The sequence below is a fragment of the Rana temporaria genome, chromosome 4 (assembly GCF_905171775.1).
Source record: "Rana temporaria chromosome 4, aRanTem1.1, whole genome shotgun sequence".
In the NCBI taxonomy this organism is placed as follows: domain Eukaryota; kingdom Metazoa; phylum Chordata; class Amphibia; order Anura; family Ranidae; genus Rana; species Rana temporaria.
This window is the reverse complement of record NC_053492.1, coordinates 377,251,653-377,278,265: the sequence shown is the minus strand read 5'-3', so window position 1 is coordinate 377,278,265 and position 26,613 is coordinate 377,251,653. Positions and strand designations below refer to the sequence as shown.

At 45.9% G+C, this 26,613-nt stretch overlaps 1 protein-coding gene across 3 annotated transcripts in view; it reads left to right on the top strand.

The window, feature by feature from the left end:
- RIN2 (Ras and Rab interactor 2) overlaps window positions 1-26,613 on the top strand; it is a 263,520-nt gene that overhangs the window by 217,102 nt on the left and 19,805 nt on the right. For all 3 annotated transcript variants that reach the window (XM_040351005.1, XM_040351004.1, XM_040351006.1), the window contains 2 exons: window positions 2,472-2,563; window positions 16,535-17,617. In XM_040351005.1, the coding sequence (XP_040206939.1) occupies window positions 2,472-2,563; window positions 16,535-17,617 (1,175 nt within the window). The remainder of the gene's footprint in view (window positions 1-2,471; window positions 2,564-16,534; window positions 17,618-26,613) is intronic.

Genomic DNA, 26,613 nt, shown 5'->3' with positions numbered 1-26,613 from the left:
AAAGTCCCTCACCCTTTCCAAAAACGCAGCGGCAAGGGGGTTACCTTGAGAGCACGCTCCCGAGTCCTGCATTCGGCCTCCATAGCCGCCGAATGCAGGACTTGTCCCCTCCCCCCCGGCGCCTGCGTCATTTAGATATGATTGACAGCAGCGGGAGCCAATGGCTGTGCTTCTATCAATCTTTCCAATGAAGATCCGAGAACCCCGGGCAAAGATCCAGCGCGTTTGCGACACAGTTAAGTAAAACGGGGGGCTGGGGGGTCTGGTAATTGTCAGATGTTTTTTTCACCTTAATGCATAAAAAAAGGAACCTTTACAACCCCTTAATCTCTGAAGCAACTGCCCTTGCAGAGTGCATCTGCACAGTCTATTTGCCTTTAGTAAATCAACCCCATAGGCTAACATAGAGGGGGGGTTTAGAGGCATAAAGTCAAACAGCTGTAAAAACTGCGTTTTAACGGCTTGCCGACCAGCCGCCGTATAAGGTGTAAGGTCGGCTCCCCTGCGCGAGAGACCGTAGCTATACGTCGGCTCTCGCACAAGCCACTAGGGGCACGTGCATGCCGCCGGAGGAGCACGTGCATGCCCCCCGCTCGCCCCTGACTCCCGTACACATGCCCGGCGGGCACGATTACCGCCGGGCACACGCGATCGCTCGTTACAGAGCGAGGACCGGGAGCTGTGTGTGTAAACACACAGCTCCCGGTCCTGTCAGGGAGAGAAATGCTGATCTTCTGTTCATACAATGTATGAACAGAAGATCAGTCATTTCCCCTAGTGAGGCCACCCCCCCCCCCTACAGTTAGAACACACCCAGGGAACATACTTAACTTAACCCCTTCCCCGCCCCCATTTTTATAGTAATCCAATGCATTTTTATAGCACTGATCGCTATAAAAATGCCAATGGTCCCAAAAATGTGTCAAAAGTGTCCGAAGTGTCCGCCATAATGTCGCAGTACCGAAAAAAAAATCGCTGATCGCCACCATTACTAGTAAAAAAAAAAATATTAATAAAAATGCCATAAAAATACCCCCTATTTTGTAAACGCTATAACTTTTGCGCAAACCAATCAATAAACGCTTATTGCAATTTTTTTTTTTTTACGAAAAATATGTAGGAGAATACGTATCGGCCTAAACTGAGGAAAAAAATCGTTTTTTTATATATTTTTGGGGGGTATTTATTATAGCAAAAAGTAAAAAATATAAAAAAAAATCAAAATTGTAGCTCTATTTTTGTTTATAGCGCAAAAACTAAAAACCACAGAGGTGATCAAATACCACCAAAAGAAAGCTCTATTTGTGGGGGAAAAATTATGCCAATTTTGTTTGGGAGCCATGTCGCACGGCTGCGCAATTGTCAATTAAAGCGACGCAGTGCCGAATTGCAAAAAGTGCTCTGGTCTTTGACCAGCAATATGGTCCGGGGTTAAGTGGTTAAACATCCAGGGCCAGATTCAGATAGAGACACGACGGCGTATCTCCTGATACGCAGTCGTATCTCTGAGTTCCGTCCGTCGTATCTATGCGCCTGATTCATAGAATCAGGTTCCGCATAGATCTCCCTAAGATCCGACAGGTGTAAGTGACTTACACCGTCGGATCTTAGGCTGCAATTCCAGGCCGGCCGCTAGGTGGCGTTTCGTTTTTTTTACGCGACGAATATGCAAATGAGAATTTCCGCCGATTCAGAAACGAACGACCGCCCGGCGCATTTTTTTTACGTCGTTTGCGTTCGGCTTTTTCCGGCGTATAGTTACCCCTGCTATATGCGGCGTATCCTATGTTAAGTATGGCCGTCGTTCCCGGGTTGAATTTTGAATTTTTTACGTCGTTTACGTAAGTCGTTCGCGAATACGGATGGACGTAATTTACGTTCATGTCGAAACCAATGACGTCCTAGCGACGTCATTTGGAGCAATGAACGCTGGGAAATTTAGCGGACGGCGCATTCGCAGTTCGTTCGGCGCGGGGACGTGCCTGATTTAAATGTTACACACCCCCTAGCCGCGGAATTTGAATTCCGCCGGGGGATTTACGATCCGCCGGCGCAACTTTAGAGGCCAGTGCTTTCTGCATAAAGCACTTGCCTCAAAAACTTGCGCCGGCGGATCGTAAATCAGATATTTTTTACGCAGATCTAAAGATCCGCTAACCTATCTGAATCTAGCCCCCAGTGTTCATGAAACCTTAAAATGATCCCTTCGCAGAACAAATGTCTGCACTCGTATTGCTATACATGCGTCGCTCTTATTCTAACATTTCATTTGGTTCCAAAGACGTAAATGCACATTTTTCTGTAGACTGTCCTTAGCAAAAGAATCGGCTTCAGGCTAAGGAAGTGAAGATAATTTCTTAGGCACACATAATATAATTCCAAGAAATGTTCTTATGTCATTTTGTACTTTTTGCATATGCTTGACAATAAGGGCTACAGTATGATTTATTGATATTTGTTTCTACCTTCAGGGATGTTCTGCCGTTCACCTTAAAGTTGCCCCATGCTATTGCAACAGCAAAGTCTGAAGCTGAGCTAGAAGAGCTTTCTCAACTGGGAATTGGTAAGTAGAATAAACCGCTTTAACTAGACCCTTATAATGTACAGTAGATCGACCCTTTCTATATACAGTATCTGTGCTCCCAAGTGCTGAAATAGGGTTGTAATTTATGTAATATACGTCAGTACACCTGTGTGCATGAGCCCTTAAAATGTTGACTTAAGGCTTAGTTCACATATATGCGGTAACAGAAACAGCGAATCCTATGTGTTTCCCGTGCTGCATTGGCCTTCATGTGAACCACAGCTGGTGTCAATGTTAAAGTAGTACTATAGGCAAAACTTTTTTTTTTTTTTTTCATTTTGGATAGAGCAAGGGAGGGTTATAACCTCTGTCAGGTTTTTTTTCCACCATCTGTGTCCCATTTCGGAGATTTCCCTTCACTTCCTGTCCCATAGACAAACAGGAAGTGGGATGAAATCCCTGCAAATTAAGGGAATTCCTTGGGGACCACCAGATCTAGTATCCCCATTGGAAGATTTTCCTTCTAATCCTTTTCTGGGGACAACCCAAAATTTGGGATTTTCTTTACTTTCACCTTCAACTATACTGGTAAATAGGACAAATGGAGAGGGTGTATCTCCTTAACAGGGGCACAGACAGTAATAAAAATTAATAAGTGTTCTAATCCTTCTCCACTCTAACGTTTTGTTTTAGTTATACTTTAAAGTGATTGTAAAGGCTTGCTTTTTTTTCCTATATAAATAAACATGCTATACTTACCTGCTCTATGCAGTTAGTTTTGCACACAGCAGCTCAGATCCTCCTCTTTTCGGGTCCCTCTTCTGTGTTCCTGGTCCCTTCTTCCTGTTCAGTGCCCACACAGCAAACAGCTTGCTATGGGGGCACGCAAGCTGAGTCACAGCTCCCTGTGTCTATTAAGACACAGAGCCCCGGCCCTGACCCCTCTCTCCCCTGATTGGCTAGCTATAAACGTCTGTAAACGAAACGCGGCTTAACACGAGTTATTGCGTTTAGCCGCGCTTAGAAGCGTTGGGCGCTTGAAATGCCTGTAAACTTGCGTTCCAAAAAATTCCCTCAAAACTCAACTGCCTGGAAACAACTGGAAATGACCCTGTGTACATGTACTGATAAGATAACAGAGGAGAGTTCGGGGGAGGTTAAAAAAACAAAAAACTCACAACTGCTCCCAAACATCTGTTTACCAGCAGCAGTGTATATGAGGCCTTAAAATGTAGGCCATTGGAAAGGAAAAAGACCCTGTCACCAGTTAAAGCGGAGTTCCACCCAAAAGTGGAACTTCCTCTTAAACCACTCCTCGCCCCCTTACATGCCATATTTGGCATGTACTTTTTTTGGGGGGGGAATGGGGGCTTCAGTAGGAGTGGGACTTCCTGTCCCACTTCCTCCTTCCGCCCAGGGACCGCTTAGGCGACTCTTTATATTGCCATTTGGCGGCCCCTCCCTGTAGGCGATCGCCTGGAACACATGACAGGTCCCAGTAGATCACCTGTCCACTCAGGGAGCGCAGTGCTGCTCGCGCATGCACATTGAGAAGCTGTGAAGCCAAAAGCTGTCACGGCCAGGTGCCCACAATGTGAATTGAGGCGCCGGCGGAGAGGGGGGGGGGAGAGGAGTGAAGCTCCGGGTTGCCGCGTCGCTGGACAGTGGAACAGATAAGTGTCTGTTTTATAAAGGCCAGCAGATACACTTTTTGTAGCTGCTGACTTTTAATAAACATAAAAAAAGGCTGGAACTCCCCTTTAAGAAAAAATGCACAGAAAAAGTCTTACTGGCAATGCTTTGCTTTTGGTAAATTTATTTTTTATTCACTTGCAATGTGGTTTTGAACTTGCTGGACAATTTGAATATTCCAGGAGAGTCCACTGTCGAACGACGGCTGTACTGACTAAACGAAAATCGTACGATCTGGCATCATACGAAAAAAAAATCTGTGCATGTCCAATAGAATAATATCAGATGAACTGTCCTGATCGGCTCTCGAAAGCTCTGTACTAACGATCTGATTATCGTATGATCGTTTCTAAAGCGTCATTTAGCGTACGATTTTCGTATCGTTTGTACGGGGGGAATAAGACCCCTTTCACACTGGGGCGGGAGGTGCGGCAGCGGTAAAGCGCTGCTATTTTTAGAGGCGATTTTCCGCTAAATTTGTGGCGCTATTCGGCGCTAGCGGGACGATTTTACCCCCTGCTAGCGGCAGAGAAAGGGTTAAAACCGCCCTCAATGTGCCTCTGCAGAGGCGCATTGCCGGCGGTATAACTGCGCTGTCCCATTGATTTCAATGGGCGGGCGCGGTGAAGGAGCGGTATACACACCGCTCTTTCACCGCTCCAAAGATGCGGGTAGCAGGACTTTTTTTACCATCCTGCTAGCACACTGCTCCAGTGAAAGCCCGAAACAGCAGCAGCTGTTTAGGGTCCTTTCACACGTGCGGACCGTTCGTCCGTTTTTTCATACGTCCGTTTACGGACTGCAATGCTTTCCAATGGGATAGCGTACGTTAGCGGATGAGCATCCGCTAACGTCCGTTAACATCCGTCTACGTTAAGCACAGTTTTTGTGAACGGAAGAAAACCCTATTTTTCTTCCGTCAAAAAAACGGAACGGACGAAAAACGGATGTTAGCGGACGATCCGTTTAACATCCGATCCGCTAACATCCGTTTTTCATCAAAATATGTAATAAAAATAAAGTTCTAACAAAAAAAAAACGGATGTAAAACGGATGACAACTGATGAAAAACGGATGTAAAACGGATGAAAAAACGGATCAACTGATGATAAAAAACTGATCTAAAAAACGGTCCGCACGTGTGAAAGGACCCTTAGGGTCGGTTTGCAGGTGCTATTTTTAGCGCCTGCAAACCGATCCAGTGTAAAAGGGGTCTAAGGCTAATGCCGAAACGCGTCAGCATTATTGTTTTATTGTCACTCTGATGTACCAATAAACGACACTTCAAGGATTACAGTTTTGCCGGCTCTTCTTACTACTGCTGTTGTAATCTTAAAGATAAATCCAATCCTACTATCTTTGGAATCTTACTAAAAACAGATTTTCCGTCAACCTACTTGGACCATTTAACATAAACAGATTGGCTCGTCTTTCTTGCGACGCTTGTGTTGTCTTGGGCCTCGGACAAGTAGGGCAGACATATGTTCGAGTTATTAACAGAGTTTCCTGTTACTCATTGTTTAGAACCTTGAAAAGCACAGAGCATGTCATTTTTCTTAACACGCACTATACACAAATCCAAGTTTTGCAATCCCGACTCGTGCAGCTGTGTGTTTACAGGCGCTAAGCGGAGAGAGAGAAAAACTGAAGCAGATGACGATCTGGGCAGAGGCTTACTGAGTGGGAGACAAAAAAGAGGATCTTTCAGCTCTTTTGCCTTGCATGCTCTTTGTGCAAAAGCGTCTTTATGCGCTGTGCAAGAGAACATACATTCATTGTAAATCAGTAAGCATAAAACATTATTGTGTTAGTCACTTTGTACTCCGTGCATAAAGAGAAATAGTGTTCAAGTGTAAAATGTATGAAAATCAGTGCATGTTTGTGAAGTTTACTGAATGTATAAATGGACTGGAGTGTTTCAGAGATTAGGGGCCGATTTATTAAGAGTGTTGAGTGATAAAGGGTCATTGTTGCTCATAGTTACTAGTCAGATTCCATGGCCCGGATTCACAAAGCACTTACGCCGACGTATCTCGAGATACGCCGCGTAAGTGTAAATGTGCACCGGCGTATCTGTGCGCCGTACCCACAGAACTACATACGCCTGAAAATAGGCTTCTTCCGACCGATGTATCTTTCCTACGCCATCGTATCCTAGGCGCTGGCCGCAAGGGGCGCTTCCATTGATTTACGATTTGAATATGCAAATGAGAGAGATACGCCGATTCACGAAACGTACTTGCGCCCGGCGCATTCATATACGCGGTTTACGTAAGTCGTACGTCCGGCGTAAAGTTAAGCCTCATAAAGCAGGGGTAAGTCATGTTAAGGTATGGACCAGGGAACAGCCGTCGTATTTTACGTCGTTTACGTAGTAGTACGTGAATAGGGCTGGGCGTAGGTTACGTCACGTCGTAGGCAGTGATTCGACGTATCTTATGGAGTATTTTAGACGTGATTCTGAGCATGCGCACTGGGATGCGTCCACGGGACGTAACTTACACCCAGCCCCATTCACGGACGAGTTACGCAAACAACGTAAAATGTGAAAAATTTGACGGCTATTCAACGTCCATACTTAACATTGGCTGCGCCATCTTTTTGGTGGTTTATCTTTACGCCGGAAAACCCCTTTACGTAAATGGCGTATCTTTACTGCGATGGCCTTGCGTACGTTCGTGAATAGGCGTATCTTGCTGATTTACATATTCTAGGCGTAAATCAGCGTACGCTCCCCTAGCGGCCAGCGTAAATAGACATCTAAGATACAACGGCGTAGGAGACTTACGCCGGTCGTATCTTAGCAACATTTAAGCGTGTCTCAGTTTGAGCATACGCTTAATGTTACGACGGCGCGGATTCGGAGTTACGATGGCGTATCTACTGATACGCCGTCGTAACTGTACCTGAATCCGGCTATATGTATTTATGGGGACTAATTGTACATATAATTTTAAAGAAAAAGATTGAAACAATGAAGAATTGGAACCTGAGGTACTTGCGCCCGGCACATTCATATACGCGGTTTACGTAAGTCGTACGTCCGGCGTAAAGTTAAGCCTCATAAAGCAGGGGTAAGTTATGTTAAGGTATGGACCAGGGAACAGCCGTCGTATTTTACGTCGTTTACGTAGTAGTACGTGAATAGGGCTGGGCGTAGGTTACGTCACGTCGTAGGCAGTGATTCGACGTATCTTATGGAGTTTTTTAGACGTGATTCTGAGCATGCGCACTGGGATGCGTCCACGGGACGGCGCATGCGCCGTTCGTTGGGCCCATCATTTGCATGGGGTCACACTTCATTTAAATGTATCACGCCCACTTCCACCTACTTTGAATTAGGCGGGCTTACGCCGACGACTTTACAAAACGCCGGCGCAACTGCATTGTGAATTCGGTGCTTGGCTCTCTGCTTTACGTCGGCGTAGCGCATATGAGATGTGATACGCCCGCCTAAAAATGCGCCGATGTCTGTGAATCCGGGCCCATGTCTTTTTTTTTTTCAAGACAGAGCAGACAATAAAAGCATTAATCTGGCTGATATGGGTAAAGCGTTTTTCTATGCTTTTATGTTTCCTAGATTGGTCCCAAAGCTACCTATTCTTATGCAAGCTGTCAGGCTTATCCTTCCCTTGACTGCTTAGTTAAGCCTCATACACACAATCAGATTTTATGCAGACAAATCGTAGGACTTTTGTCCGAAGGGCTTTGGCCAGGAACTTATTGCATACAAACGGCAAATAATTGTCAGCCAACAAACACAAAACTACGTGTTTTTTTAGCTCTTTAGTGCCACCCTTTGGGCAACTTCTGCTAATGTTGTGTTATGGTGAGCATTGCTTCTGAGCATGCGTGTTTGTACTTGTGTACACACGATCGGATAATCCGACAGCACACATTTGTTGGCGGACAATTTTAAAGCATGCTATCCAACATTTGTCCGCGGAAAATCCGAGAACAATTGTGCGATGGAACATAGAAATGGTCGGATTTTCCGACAACAGCCTGCCATCACACAATTCCCGTCGGATAATCCAATCGTATGTATGGTCCTTTAGTTACAGTCATGTTATTAAGTGTGCAGGTCAAGATCTGTAGTCAAAACTTTTTTTTATAGTTTAGGAGAAAATAGAAAAGGGGTTAAAACCTCTGTCACGTTTGTGCTGCTGTCCCTGTCCGAACTGGGGGGATTTACCCTTTTTATTTGTCCAGGTGGCCAGTGTCACTGGGAAAGAAAGTGGTGGGGAACCCAACATTTAAAGGGACACTAAAGGTTCCTTTTTTAAGAAAAATAACAAACATGTAATACTTGCCTCCACTGTGCAGCTCGTTTTGCACAGAGTGGCCCTGAACATTGTCTTCTGGGGTCCCTCGGCGGCTCCTCCCCGCATTAGATAACCCCCCGGAGAAGCGCTCCTCGTCCGTGATAGATGGAACACTGATAGATTGTGTTCTGTCTATCATGGACGAGGAGGAGGCGGGGCTTTGTTTCAGTGGACGGCTGCTGTTTGACAGAACACCGGCGAACAGTTGCATAACACAACGGGAGATCGTAAACAAGGTGAGGCTGCAGATGAGCACAGTGAGGCTGCAGATGGGCACAGTGAGGCTGCAGATGGGCACAGTGAGGCTGCAGATGGGCACAGTGAGGCTACAGATTACTAATTGTACATATAATTTTAAAGAAAAAGATTGAAACAATGAAGAATTGGATCCTGAGGTATATAGTACATGTCATTTTTGTTTTTTGAATTTGGTTATGCTTCAGTCACTTGTGCACTAGCCTGTGTATACCTATTCATCATAAGGAGATTTTTCAGTTTTCAGTGCCATGATAGTTTGATTGTCAATTAGTGTAGCAGTCCAGTTTTAGAGGTCAGGAATCTTGCAGGTTTTAGTGGTCAGCAGTTGGTGTCCCCTTATGATGGTGGTTGTGGTGAGTACCCCTTTAAATGTTGGTGGTTAGTGGTGTGTGCCCCCTTAAATGTTGGTGGTCAGTGGTGATTTCCCTATAACTGTTGGTAGTCAGTGGTGTTTTCCCCTATACTATTGGCGATCATTGTACCCCCTTTATGGTCAATAAGCTCCCTTGCTCTTGTAGTTAGTGTGCCCCCTTTTTGTTGGTTGTCAGTGGAAGCAGCGTTATTATTCACAGAGGGGAAGCGATTCACAACAGAGGTGGAAAGGAAGGGACTATTTACATTATTGTGTTTACACTGATTACTGTGATCGGTTAACATCGACCACAAACCACAGAGCCATTCTAAATGGCTCTGTGCAATTTTCCTGTGATTGAGCTGTCAACTGTCTGTTGTGCAGATCACCGGCAAATTCACAGAGCAAATCAGAAAGGCTCTGTGCGTGTTGCAGCTCAGATCTGAGCTGTCAATAAATCAAGCAGATCACAGGCAAACTGTACAGAGTCAATCAGAGTGGCTCTGTGCCTTGTGATGGCTGTGAACCAACCACAGTAATCACAGAGGCAGATTAGTTTAGAGCGAACCCAAGGCACTCTGATGGGCGATGTACAGTTTGCCTGTGATCTGCGCTACCTATTGACAGCTCAATCGCAGGCATTTAAAAGTTGCACTGGCTGCCAATGTGTGCTTTCTGCAGAGAAATAAAAAAAAACAATGCTCCACAAAACTGAGCCAGGTACTCACCATTATTTGACAATGGCATGGTAGTAAAATGGTAAAGGGCCCCATTAGATCAATGTGTTGTGGTAACTTGTTGCTTAGCGGTCCCATTTATTTTCAATGACACCCCAACACACTAAAGCAGTAGTTGGAATGCACCTGCACTGTAGCGCACCACACATGCTCATGGGACATTTTTAGCAGCTTATGGTGCGTTGGCAGCCACTTAAAAATAAATGAGATGTCTCTGAGCCCTGCATGTTTGTTCATGCACTGCTATGCAGAGCTAATTTGTAAATAGGTCTTAAAAGTATTAACTTCTCTGACTGCTTACTGACAGTGATAACTTTACATGAAAAAAGTGTCTTAAAGTGGATGTAAACCCGAAATGTTTTATTTTTTTTGATGTCACAATGTAGGGTATAAGATTTCCTATCATCTGTGCCCAGTCTTGCCACACAGAGTTAATCCAGCTCTGAGCAATCCTCTTTTATTGTTCAGTGAAATAAAACGGACTTACAAAGAAAAACCTTAGTCCGTTCCGCCCCCTTGCTGTGAGTGACAGGTTATTTACATATCTCATGCACTAGCCTGAGACATGCACATCCTGTGTAAAAAGTTCACAATTCACATCCCTCTACCCTCCCCTCCTCTCCCTTCCAGCTTTCCCAGGATTGGCTGCATTTACTGTGTTTTGGTTGGATGTTTCTCATCATGGGGTGTGATCCACAGTTCAGTGTGATGAGGAAATGCATGTATATTGCAGTGAAAACACAGAACAGAAAGTAGAATATACCGTATTTATCGCGGTATAACGCGCTCCCGCGTATACCGCGCACCCCCTCTAGTTGCCCCCGAAATTCCTGTATGATTTTATTACTTACAGTTTTGGTGTCTTCCCAGCGTCCATCGTCCGGTCCGGCGTCCGTCTGCGGCCTCGATGGTGTCCTCCCGGCTTCTCCAGCGCGCGCCTCAAGTCGAGTCCCCGCTTCCCGTGCTCAGTTCGAACGCCTCCGCCGACATATACCGAGTGCAGTACACTCGGGTACATTCGGCAAGGCTCGGCTTCGCTCGCGCTCACACTCTGTGACGTTTATGCGTGAGCACGAGCGAAGCCGAGACTAGCCGAATGTACCCGAGTGTACTGCACTCGGTATATGTCGGCGCAGGATTTCAAACTGAGCGCGGGAAGCGGATATCGGTGTATATCGCGCACACACGATTTTCACCTTATTTTGCAGTGTGTGTATCTGAGGTCACCTGATCACAGTTGCAACATCAGGTTATTTACATATCTCATGCACTAGCCTGGAGACAAGCATTAGTTTTTAATTCCCACCCCCATTCCTTTTCTGAAGTCATGTGGTTACTTTCCTGGATTTTGACTGGATGTTAGGGGTCATAGCAGAATTTAGCGTAGGGAATACACAAGAGAAAATGCATATTGGCAAGGGGAGTGTACAGGTGGGCGGGGAGTCTATTGACATCACGACTCCACCCACCGAGCTCCAGACAACAGACCCACCCACAGAATCTGCAGTTTTTCGAGTCTCATAACAGACAGAGGGGAGACATTTGACAGGTAAGGATACATGCAGGAGGCATCTATATCCTTATAGATCAGCACTATGGCAGTAGTTAAAAAGGATGAGAGTGGCTTTACATCCACTTTAAAGTGGTCATAAACCCTCACATATACCCAGAGAAGTGGCTGGCCTCAGGTGATACACAAAGACAAAACAAATCCTCCTACATAAGTCGTATCAATCTGCAGTCTTCTCTTCTCTACAGCCATTCAACCAGTGCTGAATTTTAAAGCTGGTCTAAGAGTTCAGATAAAAGGGGCGGAGAGCTGAAGTTACACGCTGCAGAGCTCAGTGAGGAGAGCTCTGACAGCTGATTGGAAGGAAGAAACACACACCCCCTTTGCACAGCACACAGGAACAGAGCTGAGGCTGTAAATCAGCTGCCAGTGCTTTCCTCAAGCAGATGCTGGAATCCAGACACAGGCACCCGCTATTAAAAATGCCTTGCTCCCTAGGAAGATGGGACAAAAGCACTACATTTACATAAATACCGGTAAATTGAATACTGTAAACATTGATACTGCTTTCCAGCCATTTGTCCCTGGGTGCATAGGGGTTTATTTATTAAAGCTGGAGAGAGCAAAATCAGGCTCACTTCTGCATAGAAACCAATCAATTTAGGTGCTGAAAGCGGTACAATTATTTTGCATGGAAATTTGACGTTTTATATTGTAGGCCTGTAATTCTTAGGAATAACTCACTTAAATCTGACCAAACAAGAGTCTAGTAGACATCCCGGGTATGATAAAGTTTGAAAAACAAAATCATAAATTAGAATATAATATATGACTATAAATAATTATAAAAAATAATAATGTAATAATAATAAAAATTATTCAATAATGTAATCAAATCAAAAACACTGAAATTTGCTCAGTTGCAGAATTGTCGCTGTCATTACTTTTATTGTTTGATGACGAATTTCCCCACAAATCGCTATCGCTCAATTCTGCAAGTGATTCTAATTTATTATCACTGTTTTCTAGGTGCTCTAAAACCATTTTTGACATAAAGGGACACTTTTGGTTGCTATGGACAATCTCCAGTTTCCAGGCAGAAAAAACAGTCTTTATTATATAAAAGAACATGTAGGACACTGGACAGACCACTAGGGACAAGTGGGTGTGTAATTATTTTATACAGTACTGTAATCTGTAAGATTACAGTATACCGTATGTGTACTGTGTTTTTATTTTTTTGAATTTGGCGCTGATCTCCGCCCCCGTGCAACGTAACGGGGGGCACTGTGTGAATCGAGCCATGAGGACACAGCTCGCTCACACATCGGGGAGACATCGCAGGATCCAGGGGACAAGGTAAGTAAACTTTGCCTGGATACTGCAATGCGATCCCGAGTCTGGCTCCGGGATACCGCTAATGGTACTGGATTTCCACCCCGAGCCAGACATGGGAATACCGCCAGGGAGGTTAATAACTCGTATGACAGGCTGTAACTTCTTCAACATCCGGCGGAGGCTCTTTTTTACCACGTGATCAGCCGTGTCCAATCACGGCTGATCACGATGTAAACAGGAACGCCAGACAGACGCGAGTAGAGGAGAGCCGATCGGCGGTTCTCCTGACAGGGGGGGGTTGCGCTGATTGTTTATCAGCGCAGCCCCCCCTCGGATGCCCACACTGGACCACCAGGATGCCGCCCAGGACCACCAGGGAAGCACCCAACATGTGGATGGCCAGGTAAGTCCCCATGGCCATCGACATGTACAAATGTATAAATAACATGCCAATCAGTGCCCACAAATGGGCACTGACTGGCATCTTCATGGCACAACAAAATTTGTGATGCCCAGTAATGCCACCCACCAGTGTCATCGGTGCCACCCACCAGTGCATCAGTGCCACCTATCAGTGCTCATCCGTGCCCACCTATCAGTGCTCGTCCATGCCACCTATCAGTGCTAACCATAAGTACCCATCAGTGCCAACTATGAGTGCCCATCAGTGCCAGCTATGAGTGCCCATCAGTGCCGCCTATGAATGCCCATCAGTGCCGCATTCCAGTGCCCATCATCAGTGCCCGTCAGTGACGCCTTATCAGTGCCCGTCAGTGACGCCTTATCAGTGCCCGTCAGTGACGCCATATCAGTGACCGTCAGTGACGCCATATCAGTGACCGTCAGTGACGCCATATCAGTGACCGTCAGTGACGCCATATCAGTGACCGTCAGTGACGCCATATCAGTGCCCGTCATTAAAGAAGAAAAGGTACCTATTTACAAAATAAATTAACAGAAACAAAGAAAAACTTTTTTTCAAAATATTCGCTCTTTTTTTATTGGTTGCGCAAAAAATAAAAAACGCAGAGGCGATCAAATACCCCCAAAAGAAAGCTTTATTTGTGGGGGAAAAAATGATAAAAAATTTGTTTGGGTACAGAGTAGCATGACCGTGCAATTGTCATTCAAATTGCGACAGCGCTGAAAGCTGAAAATTGGCTTGGGCAGGAAGGTGTATAAGTGCCTGGTATGGAAGTGGTTAAAGGGGTTGTAAACCTTCATGTTTTTTCACTTTAAGGCCCGGTACACACGAGCAAACATGTACGATGAAAGCGGTCCGTCGGACCGTTTTCACCGTACATGCCTGCCAGAGGGCTTCTGTACGATGGTTGTACTAACCATCGTACAGAAGTCCGCGCGTAAACACTACGCGGGGCGTGTCCGCGTCGTCGCTGCGGCGACGTGGGTGGGCCTGCCATTTAAAGGCTTCCACGCATGCGTCAAAGTCATTCGACACATGCGAGGGACGGCGGGCGCTCGGACATGTACGGTCGGTCTGTACTGACGACCGTACATGTCCGAGCGGGCAGGATTCCAGCGGACGGTTTTAAAACACGTCCAGGAATATTTGTCTGCTGGGAAAAGGCCCGGCGGGCAAATGTTTGCTGGAATTCGGCCCGCTCGCGCCTACACACGACCGAACATGTATGCTGAAACTGGCCCGCGGACCAGTTTCAGCATACATGTTTGGTCGTGTGTACGGGGCCTTAGGTGCATTAAGGTGAAAAAATGCCTTGCAGTATCTGGCCCCCCAGCCCCCCCCCCCGTTCTACTTAGCTGAGCCTCAAATTTCCGTGGGCACATCCCCACCGTCACTCTCTCCACGGGCTCCTGGCTCTTGATTGGATAGATTGATAGCAGCGCAGCCATTGGCTCCCGCTGCTGTCGATAAAATCCACTGACGCGGGCGACGGGGGGGGGGGGCGGGCCGAGTCATACATTTGGCGGCTATGGACGCTGAATGAATAACAGAGAGGGTTATCTAATGCGGGGAGGAGCCGCGAGAGCTGCCGTGGGACTCCAGAACAAGGAGGATCGGGGGGCCTCTCTGTGCAAAGCGAACTGCACAGTGCAGGTAAGAACCGGTTCACACAGGGGCAACACGACTCTGGGCGTGACTTTGCGAGGCGACTTGAGCGTGAACCACAGCGTGACTTGGAGCGACTTGAAGTTGCCTCCAGGACAGGGGACTTTGCCAGTGGCCAATGAAAGAATAATCGGCTCTGTGGGAGGGGGGGGGGGGGTTTGCCTTAGAAAACTAGTTTTACTTCCTGGAAAGTTGCTTCAGTTTAGACAGCGATCCGACTTTGGAGGCGACTTCCATTTGAAATCAATTGGTACAAGTCACCTTGAAGTAGCACAGGAACCTTTTCTGAAGTAGGAGCGACTTCAGTAGTGTGCATTAAGACGGCTCCATTCACTTCAATGTAATGTGACATGTCGCGCGACTTGGGGCAACACAAGTCGGATCCCAAGTCGCAGTAGTGTGAACCGGCTCTTAGTATAACATGTTTGTTATTTAACCACTTCCCGACCGCTGCATGTATATATACGTCCACAGAATGGCACGTACAGGCAAATGGGCGTACATGTACGTCCTTGCCTTTCCACGGGTCGGGGGTCCGATCGGGACCCGCCCCCCCCCCCCGCTACATGCAGCGGCCGGGTTCCCTCGAGGGAGCGATCCGGGACGACGGCACGGCTATTTTTTTATAGCCGCTCCGTCGCGATCGCTCCCCGGAGCTGAAGAACGGGGAGAGCTGTGTGTGAACACGGCTTCCCCGTGCTTCACTGTGGTGGCGTATCGATCGAGTGATCCCTTATATAAGGGAGACTCGATCGATGACGTCAGTCCTACAGCCACACCCCCCTACAGTTGTAAACACACACTAGGTGAACCCTAACTCCTACAGCGCCGCCTGTGGTTAACTCCCAAACTGCAACTGTCATTTTCACAATAAACAATGCAATTTAAATGCATTTTTTGCTGTGAAAATGACAATGGTCCCAAAAATGTGTCAAAATTGTCCGAAGTGTCCGCCATAAAGTCGCAGTCACGAAAAAAAAAACGCTGATCGCCGCCATTAGTAGTAAAAAAAAAATTAATAAAAATGCAATAAAACTATCCCCTATTTTGTAAACGCTATAAATGTTGCGCAAACCAATCGATAAACGCTTATTGCGATTTTTTTTACTAAAAATAGGTAGAAGAATACGTATCAGCCTAAACTGAGGGAAAAAAATGTTTTATATATGTTTTTGGGGGATATTTATTATAACAAAAAAGTAAATAATATTGAATTTTTTTCAAAATTGTCGCTTTATTTTTGTTTATAGCGCAAAAAATAAAAACCGCAAAGGTGATCAAATACCACCAAAAGAAAGCTCTATTTGTGGGGAAAAAGGGACGCCAATTTTGTTTGGGAGCCACGTCACACGACCGCGCAATTGTCTGTTAAAGCGACGCAGTGCCGAATCGCAAAACCTAGCCTGGGCATTTAGCTGCCTAAAGGTCCGGGGCTTAAGTGGTTAAAATTTTTTTAAAAAAATAACCTTTAGTGTCACTTGAAATCGTTATCACAATGTACTCAGTGAAACTGCAGTGTCAGTTTTTATTTTGTAGTTTTTTTTGCTTGCTATATTCAATTATGTTATATTTAACTTACAATTGTATTAAATCTCTATTTTGTAACTTCTCTATTTAACTTGTGAGAGTCATTGATTCATTTGTGTGATTTAGTGTTGGCAGAAGGCTAAATGATGCTAAGCTTTTTTTTTCTTTGTTACATTTTGCAGACTTTTGGAAGTCTCCTGTAAACATACAACCAAAATATGCTCCAGCTTTCCACAAGCCTCTCCCCCAGGGCTACGTCAAGAGGGAGTCTCATCATCTACCTCTTATAAACGGCGTGCATTCTCTCCGCACCAGAACACCCTCAGAATTGGAATGTAGCCAGACCAACGGAGCTCTGTGTTTCATAAATCCTCTCTTCATAAAAGTGCACAGCCAGGACTCAGGGGGAAGCTTGAAGAGGGAGAGCAGCAGAACCCATGAAGAAAATGGCATAGAGAAGACGAGATCACCACCTCCCAGACCCCCTCCCCCTTCCATTAACAGTCATCGCACAAGCCTTCAGCTGTCCAGAGCTGCGCAGCCAGAGCCAAGCATGCCAGAAACACTTATTAATAGCAGGAACATTAACTTAGACTCCCCTTCTAAAACTGCTACCCCTATCCCGCCTCCCCGCCTGAAGAAGCAGGCCACCCTTAACAGGTGGCAAAGCAGCGACCAAACGCCATCTCTGAGTAGTTCCTGTAGGTCGTCTTTCGAGTCTCAGCCCGAGGAATCGCCTCCACAAAAGACCATGCAGAATATTACTTTGAAATCGTCTGGCACATTGCGGGTGCAGCGTTTGAGTGACATGAGCATCTCTACGTCATCGTCGGACTCCTTCGAGTATGACCGCATGGTGCCCCCTTTTTACGAAGGTGACAGCTTGGAAGATTGCGAGGAAGAAAGTGACCAAGAAAGCATGGCACCACCCGTGAAGTCTCGGAAAAAAAGGGGCACTTCTCTGGGTCTGTCCAAAATGATGAAAACTCATCTGCGCAAAATGAGCGGAGTCTTCCACTCTTTGGTGACTCCGGAGAAGAAGATGGTGAAGAAGATTACAGCCATGTCCCGGGACAAGCGGACGTATTTTGGATGCCTTGTGCAGGATTATATCAGCTTTCTGCAGGAAAACAAGGACTGCCACGTCTCTAGCACAGATATGTTGCACACCATCCGACAGTTTATGACACAAGTCAAAAACTATTTGTCGCAGAGCTCCGAACTGGACCCACCAATCGAATCTCTGATTCCTGAAGATCAGATAGGTAAGAGAAAATTTAAGTCTTCTATAACCCCCAGAGGCGATTCAGTTCGCATGTGTTGCGCTATATAAGTTTCTCACTCGCTCATAACAGCAACTCTCAGCAGGTACTGATTACAGAACAGCTTTCAAGTCACGCGAAAGCTACCCTCTGGAACGCGTTTTATCCTACACATGCAGTTTTTCTTTTTCTCAATCTATTATAAAATTGTTTCACTTAAAGTGGAGGTTCACCCTATAGAAAATTTCTAACACTACATCCAGCACCGTGCTGCATATAAAATGACACTGACCTTTATTTATTTTTTTGCCGTAGATATCGTTTAGCAGTGGAATTCACCGCAGCTTCCGGGTAGGGAATCCCGCGGGAGTGGGCGTTCCTATTGTCATGCCAATTGATTGACATGCTAAACGACGGCGCACACAGCGCGTCACGACTTCCCGAAAAAGCTCGGGTCGGCGCCGGTGCGCAGGCGCCGAATAGAGCCGAGCCGACCCGAGCTTCCTTCGGGAAGTCGTGACGCGCTGTGTGCGCCGTCGTTTAGCATGTCAATCAATTGGCATGACAATAGGAACGCCCACTCCCGCGGGATTCCCTCCCCGGAAGCCGCGGTGAATTCCACGGCTAAACGATATCTACGGCAAAAAAAAAAAAAGGTCAGTGTCATTTTATATGCAGCACGGTGCTGGATGTAGTGTTAGAAATTTTTTATAGGGTGAACCTCCACTTTAAGTATGAATTAATATCCAGAAGTGACATAAGTAAATGTATTAACACTTTCCAAAATGGGTATGTTAGACATATGTTTGGTGCACTTTGTTTTTTATGCGATAACGGGGTGTCAATGTCGCTCCCATATACGCATGTACGGCCCCCAGATGTTTCGTATTTATACATTAAAGGCATAACCAAAGACATATAAACATAGTACGGCGGGGGGAGGGGGACTCACTCACCAGAAATAATAGAACACACTTGTTGTGTATTGCGCAATATTTTGCCGGGGAAGCTGAATGATGATGGTCTTTTCGTAGACGGGATACTATGTACTGTTGACGTTGCTGTATTCTGGCTCTGGCTGCACGTGATCATTGACTTGGCTAATCATAACTTTTTGCAAAAGTCGTAAGCTTTGTGGTTAGATGACCTTCACGGGCCAGCACAGAATGAATTTGCCTTATATGCATGAATAATAATGAAGCTAAAGTATAAAGTGGCGATTTTGTGAATTTTGGAAAGGATCATATGTGGTGTGCAAAGACCGATGCTTTTTTAAAAATAAAGTTTTATACTATGTTGTGGAGTTGTGTTCTTTCTGAGCAGTTCAGAGATTCCCTTTCACCAGCCCCAGCACTTTTTGCTGCCCTCAGGAATTTTTTGCTCCTTGATCCCACCCCATTTTCTTTGTTTATTTGTTTAGCCAAGAAGGTGCCCTGCCAAGCTTACTCCCAGCTTTGAATCCAGGTTTTCATGTGGAAAACTCAGACTAACACGTCCCCGGCCTGGCACCAGCAACGCTAATTAAAATAGTCTTCTGCTAGTTCTCACTCGCCTGCATAAATGTTCTTAACTCCTAAGCTGCAAAACACTATGGGGTAGATTCACTAAAACTGGAGAGTGCAAAATCTGGTGCAGCTCTGCATAGAAACCAATCAACATCCAGGTTTTTTTTTGTTTTTTTTGTCAAAGCTTAACCACTTCCATACAGGGCACGTATACACCTTCCCGCCCAAGCCAATTTTCAGCTTTCAGCACTGTCGCACTTTGAATGGCAATTGCGCGGTCGTGCTACACTGTACCCAAACAAAATTGGCGTCCTTTTTTCCCCACAAATAGAGCTTTCTTTTGGTGGTATTTGATCACCTCTGCAATTTTTTTTTTTTTGCGCAACAACTAAAAAAAGACTGGAAATTTTGAAAAAAAATTACGTTTTAATTTTTTTCTGTAAATTTTTTTGTAAATAAGTAAGTTTTCTCTTTCAATTATGGGCACTGATATGGCGGCACTGATGGGCACAGATGAGATGGCACTGATGGACATCGATGAGGTAGTACTGACGGGCACAGATGAGGTGGTACTGATTGGCGGCGCTGGTATGCGGCACTGATGGGCGCTGATATGCGGCACTGATGGGCACTCATAGGCGGCACTGATGGGCACATGGGCGGCACTGATGGGCACACATAGGCGGCACTGATGGGCACATGGGCGGCACTCATGGGTGGCACTCATGGGTGGCACTGATGGGCACTGTGGCGTGGCACAAATGGGCACTGTGGCGTGGCACTGATGGGCACTGTGGGGTGGCACTGATGGGCACTGTGGGGTGGCACTGATGGACACTGTGGGGCGGCACTGATGGACACTGTGGGGCGGCACTGTTGGGCGGCACTGTTTTCCTTTTGTTGCCAGTCAGTGCCCATTTGTGGGCACTGATTGGCATCTTTATTTTTTTTTCCAGACTTATTTTTTTTTTTTTTTTAAACTTTGGTTTTTTTTTTCAAACTTTTTTTTTTTTTTTTTATAGACTTTTTTTTTGCCCCGTTTTTTTTCTTCCTGCCCTTCCCTGGTGGTCCAGGGTGGGCTTCCCTGGTGGTCCATGTGGCGATCCGAGGGGGGGCTGCGCTGATAAACAATCAGCGCGACCCCCCCCCTGTCAGGAGAGCCGCCGATCGGCTCTCCTCTACTCGCGTCTGTCAGACGCGAGTGAGGAAGAGCCATCGACGGCTCTTCCTGTTTACATCGTGATCAGCCGTGATTCGACACGGCTGATCACGTGGTAAAGAGGCTCTCTGAGAGACTCTTTACCGAGATCGGTGTTGCGGGGTGTCTGACTGACACCCCGCAACAACGATCGCCGCGATGCGCGCCCCCGGGGGCGCGCAGCGGCTCAGAATCCTGAGGACGTCAAATGACGTCCGGTCAGGATTCTACAACCACTTTGCCGCCGTCAATATGTCATTGGCGGGCGGCAAGTGGTTAAAGAAGTTGTAAAGTCAGAAGATTTTCTATCCTAATGCATTAGGATAAAACACCTTCTGTGTGCAGCAGTCCCAGCACCTCCTAATACTTACCTGAGCCCCATCTCTGTCCAGCAATGTCCAGGAGTGTCTTGACCATTCGAGGCTCTCCCTCCTGATTGTCTGAGACACAGCAGCAGCGCCATTGGCACCCGCTGCTGTCAATCAGTCAGTCAGCCAATCAGAAGAGTGAGGGTCTATATGGACACAGGGACCTATGACTCGGCTCGAGTGCCCCCATATCAAGCTGCTTGCTGTGGGGGCACCCAACAGGAGGGTGGGGCCAGGAGCACAAAAAAGGCACCCGAGAAGAGGAGGATCTGAGCTGCTCTGTGCAAATGCACTGCAACAGAGCAGGTAAGCATAACATGTTTGTTATTTTTATAGAAAACAAAAGAGATTTTACAGTCACTTTAATTGAACAAGCCAAGTTAGAAGCTGATTGGCTACTGTGCATAGCTGCACCAGATGTTGCACTCTTCAATTTTCGTGAATCAACTTTTTGCTGAGGGCAGCAAAATGTGCTGGGACTGGTGAAAGTGAATCTCTGAATAGCCCAGAAAAATTATTGGAACACAACTCCACAATATAGAATAAAACTTTATTTAAAAAAAAAAAAGCATTACATCCTGAAGAACATTGATATGTGTGATAATCATCCATAGATATACAGTGTGTTCATACACAAAAAGGAATCTCAAGATTATTTATTGGACCCCAGTAATATTAGGTAAAGTACTAGCTTTTGTTTGAGGGTCTCGCATGCATGGGCCTAACAGATTATTGTCATTATTATTATTATACAGGATTTATAAAGCGCCAACAGTTTGGGCAGACAGTACAGTTATGCCGCGTACAGACGATCGGACATTCCGACAACAAAACCATGGATACATTTCCGACAGATGTTGGCTCAAACTTGTCTTGCATACACACGATCACACAATTGTTGTCGGAAACGTCAAGAACGCTGTGACGTACAACACTACGACAAGCCGTGAAAAATGAAGCTCAATGATTCCAAGCATGCGTCAAATTGATTCCGAGCATGCATAGAATTTTTGTGCGTTGAATTATGTCCACACAGTCGGAATTTCCGACAACAACCTTTGGCGCTGGCAGTGTGAAAGGGCTCTGAAAGCACTCAGGCTTTCACATTGGGATTGCAGATGAGGCTTCTTTCAGGCATTTACAGGCTTTTTTTTTTTTAACGCCAAAGCACCCGGAAAACGCCCCAGTGTGAAAGGGGTCTTAGTGACAGCCCCTTTAAAGATTTTTATGGACCATACATTGGGATGATAATATAGACACAATAGATGCAATTTAACGCTTACCCTTTTGTTTTTCTTATTTATCCTCATGGGATCTTGTGATAAGCAAACTGTAAGGTCAGCCTCTCCTGTGAGGTCTGCTGTACAGTTTGGCACACCACGCATGCTCAGCATGTGTGGCTTTTAAACCAGAAAACCTGCTCACTCGTTCCTAATGTCTGCCCTGTCCTTGAAATAATATTTGTGTCTGAGGATCAGTTCAAGTTCAAAATTAGGTTTTGTTTCAAACATATAATAGATGCTAAAGCCGACACATTTCAGGCTGTAACATCTATTATACGTTTGGAATAAAACCTCATTTTGGACTGTGGCACCTTGATCTTCAGGCTCAGTTATAACTTCCATATTCCAAGTTACTGTGTCGGCTCCTCGGATTGGATAATGGGAGATACAGGATGCTACCAGTAGAGGTTTGCTAAATGCACCAATAGCTCAAAAGTCTTATTTTGCTAAGGTTCCAGCGTCATCAATCTACCAATTCAAGTGTGTGGCCTAAGGCCCCTTTCACACCTGTGGACCGTATGTTCATTTTTCATCCAGCCATTTTCGGATGAAAAACGGACATACATGTATCCCTATGGGATTGCGGATGTCATCCGCTGACATTCGATCTCATTGGTGTCCGCTATGCTCTGATTCGTCAGACGGAGGAAAATGCTATTTTTCCATCCGTCTGCGGATGGGATCGGATGAACATGGACAGACGGGCCTTGTTCATCCGATTCCCCCATAGAGGAGAGCGGAGATCTGACCGCCCTGACATCTCCCGCCTCAGCTGGGATCAACGGAGCGATCCCCGCTGAGCAAGTGGCTGTTAAAGGTACGTGTGAAAGGGTCCTATGGGTATAGCATTCGCATTAAACACTGGCCCGGATTCAAAGAGATTTGCCCCTTTTTTACGGAGGCACAGGGCATCGTTTTTTCCCTGCGCCCCCGCAAATTTACTGCGCTACCCGCGATTCACGGAGCAGTAGCTCCGTAAATTGCGGGGGCGCTGTGTAAACTTGCCCTGCGTAAGGGCGCCTAATGTAAATGATCCCGTAGGGGGCGGGAATCATTTAAATTAGGCGCGCTCCCGCGCCGAGCGTAGAGCGCATGCTCCGTCGGGAAACTTTCCCGACGTGCATTGCGGCAAATGACGTCGCAAGGACGTCATTTGCTTCAGAGTGAACGTGAATGGCGTCCAGCCATTGGTTACACAGGCGCAATTGCTCTCTGAATCCGGGCCAATATTTTTACACATAGTAAATTACTGGGCCCTTTGTCTGGACGGGGTAGTTTATGTAAAAAGTGAACTTGGCATTTAACTCTCTTCTATTTGTATTGCAAATTAACATTCCTTTTCCTATAAAAAAATTGGCAGCTGAATATTTTCTGTCCAAGCTCCCAGGTTAGACATTATGTGCCTGGCATGTCATGGCAAAATTTCTCATTTCACAATAACATAACAGCGGGAGCCTAAGGCCTAAGCTTGCTTCTTTGTGGAGAGGAGTAGCAGTATTCAGGGAAAGTTGCTACCTGTGACTCATGTGTGTTGTCTACAAGTGTTTTCTCCCTCCATTTACAGACAAGAATAACCCACACGAGTATCTGTTCCACCTACGGGTTTCTGTGGGCAGCAATATTTGGCACCACTGCCATGCACTTACATTAGCAGGTCTGTTCTATAAAGTGTATATATGTTTATGTAAATCTTTAGTACCTGAGGGAATATAGGCTTCCATTACTATGCAATTAACCTGGTGCTTTGGGGTATCGAGGTGCAAGTGGCTTGCCACCGGTTTCCCGCTATGAGGAGCATGTGACATTCCACCTGCCTTCCCGCAGCGATTGGTCAGTTAGTAGGCCCAAATTGTCAACAACATTTGGTATTGTTAAGAATTCTGGTAGCTTTGAAGGGGTAGTGACAGAGACCTGGGCAGCAATAAAGGTAATTGTAAGCATTCAGGAGGGAGATGGTGATTTTTTTTCCCCCAACAGGTTTACTTGATATTATTATTAAAGGCTCTTGTTTTAACAAACCTTAACAAACATGTCATACTTACCCCAATCCTCCTCTTCTCTGGTCCCTGGCCGACACTCTGGGCTACTCCCCTCTCCCGAGTGCCGCCAATGAGGAGGGAAAGTTTTGGGAGAGTATGGGTGGGGAGTGTGCTGCGGGGGAGCTGCACACAGGGTTTTTGCATAGAATGCATTAAGGGGAAAAAAACATTCAGCCTTTACAACCACTGTAATGTGTATTTCCTATAAAATAAACGGATTAAAATACACATACTAGTTTATTTGTAGATGGCAATCAAACACATTGCAACAGGGATGCACAGGTGTTGCATGCATTCGCATTATTGTCTATTGGGATGTAGCTCAACTGCATCTCCCAATACGGCATCTGTGCAGGAGTGGGTGCATGGCCCCAAATCCAGCCTGGGTGCCCATATGGGTGTCAGTAAAACACAGCCCTGCACAGGGCATGGATGTAATTGCCCTGTGTGACTAATGCCTCGTACACACGATCGGAAAAAGTCAGGACTTTTTCCATCGGAAATTCCGACCGTGTGCATGCCCATCGGAGTTTTTCCATCGGATATTCCGATGGAATTCCAATGTGGGTTTGGTCGGGCAAAAGCCTGATCGTATGTACGGGGCATAATGCCTAACCATGCGATTGGCACCATTCATTGCCTTTACACTCATATTAGTACACTGTTGCATCCTGCTAGTGTGAATGATAAAATGCTTCCATTTTATCATTAAAGGGGTTGTAAAGGAATTTTTTTTTTTTTCATAATAAAACATCCTTTACCTGCAGACATTCCTCTTTTCACTTCCTCATTGTTCGTTTTTGCTCAGAAGTTGCTCTATTTCTTCTCTGTTCTGTTCACTTCCTGCTAGTCTGATTTTACTCACCACCGTGATGGGAGGCTTTACTGCGGTGGTCAGTAACGTGCTCACCCCCTCCTGGGAACTACATCTGTGCGGCAGGACGCTCTCTACGTGTTAGAGACTTCAAGGAGGTGTGAATTACTGGGTGTGCCGCAATTCATACTGGGAAATGTAGTTCTTACATGAACGAGCGATGCAAACCAGGAAGTGAATGAGAGAACAGAAACTAGAATGCCGGAGGTGATATAGATGAAGGAATTTAATAGTCATTTACTCGTTTTTTAACAGAATCATTACACTATTCTGTCTGTCTACCTTGCAGACATTAATTTTAGGCAACATTTTGTTTTCCTTTAGTGACCCTTTAATAAGTATTATTCTTCCTCTTAACTTACTTATTCTGGGCCAGATTCTTGTAGATACGCCGCTGGCGTTGTGTAAGTCATTTACACTACGCCACCGCAACTTACTGGAGGAAGTGCCTTATTCGCAAAGCACTTGCTCCGTAATTTGCGGCGGCGTGGTGTAAATGGCCCGGCGTATCCCCGCGTAATTCAAAGGGGGGCGGCTTGAATTTAAATTAAGCGCGCCCCCGTGCCGATCTAACTGCGCATGCGCCGGGCTTAAAATAGCCCAGTGCGCATGCTCCAGTTCTCGACGGAAAACGTCAATGACGCCGACGTGTGCGTCATTGACGTAAAGTCGTATTCAAGAACGACTTAGGAAAACGAAGTACCCGACAGGAAAAGACGACGCGGACCAGACGCCATACTTAACATGGCATACGGCGGACTGGCGTAAGGTTACCCCTCATATAGCAGGGGTAACCTTAAGCTTACGCAAACGACGTAAGCGAAGGCTACGCGATGCGAATTTGTTTGGGAATCGGCGTATCAGGCTCATTTGCATAAACAAATGAGACCTGAACGTAAACGCCACCTAGCGGCTGGCGGAGAATTACATTTAAGATCCGACAGTGTAAGTGACTTACACATGTCGGATCTTAAGCGTATCTATGCGAAAATTATTCTAGGAATCACTCGCATAGATACGCGGGTCAAAAAACAGAGATACGACGGTGTTTCCTGAGATACACCGTCGTAACTCTTCTGAGAATATGGCCCTCAGCCACTAACAGTATATTTGTAAGAATTACTAATACTATGATATACAGTGGGTATAGAAAAGAATCACCCCCTTTTTAAAATAATCACATTTTGTTGCTTTGCAGCCTGAAATGAAGACAGACACGGTTTTTGTTTAATTAAGCTGTATTTACTCAGTGCAACTTATAACATCCAAGTGAAAGATATAACACCAACAGAAAAAAATAAAAAACAGGATCACTTGAGGAAAATCTGCTGCCCTCTGGCAGAAAGTTGTCAATGGGAAGAAGGTTTACCTTCCAACATGACATTGACCCAAAGCACACAGCAAAAATGACCACACAGTCATTGAAGGAGAAACGGGTGAATGTCCTTTCATGGACTAGTCAGAGCCCAGACTTAAACCACATTGAAAATCTGTGGAATGACTTGAAGACTGCAGTCCACAAACGGTCAACCCGCGGACCAGATCGCCGCCGGAGTCCCGCGATCGGTCCCTGGAGCTGAAGAACGAGGTGAGCTGTGTGTAAACACAGCTTCCCCGTTCTTCACAGTGGCAGCTTCATTGATCGTGTGTTCCCTGATATAGGGAAATACGATCAATGACGTCACACGTCCAGCCCGCCCCCCTACAGTTAGAAAAACATATGAGGTCACAC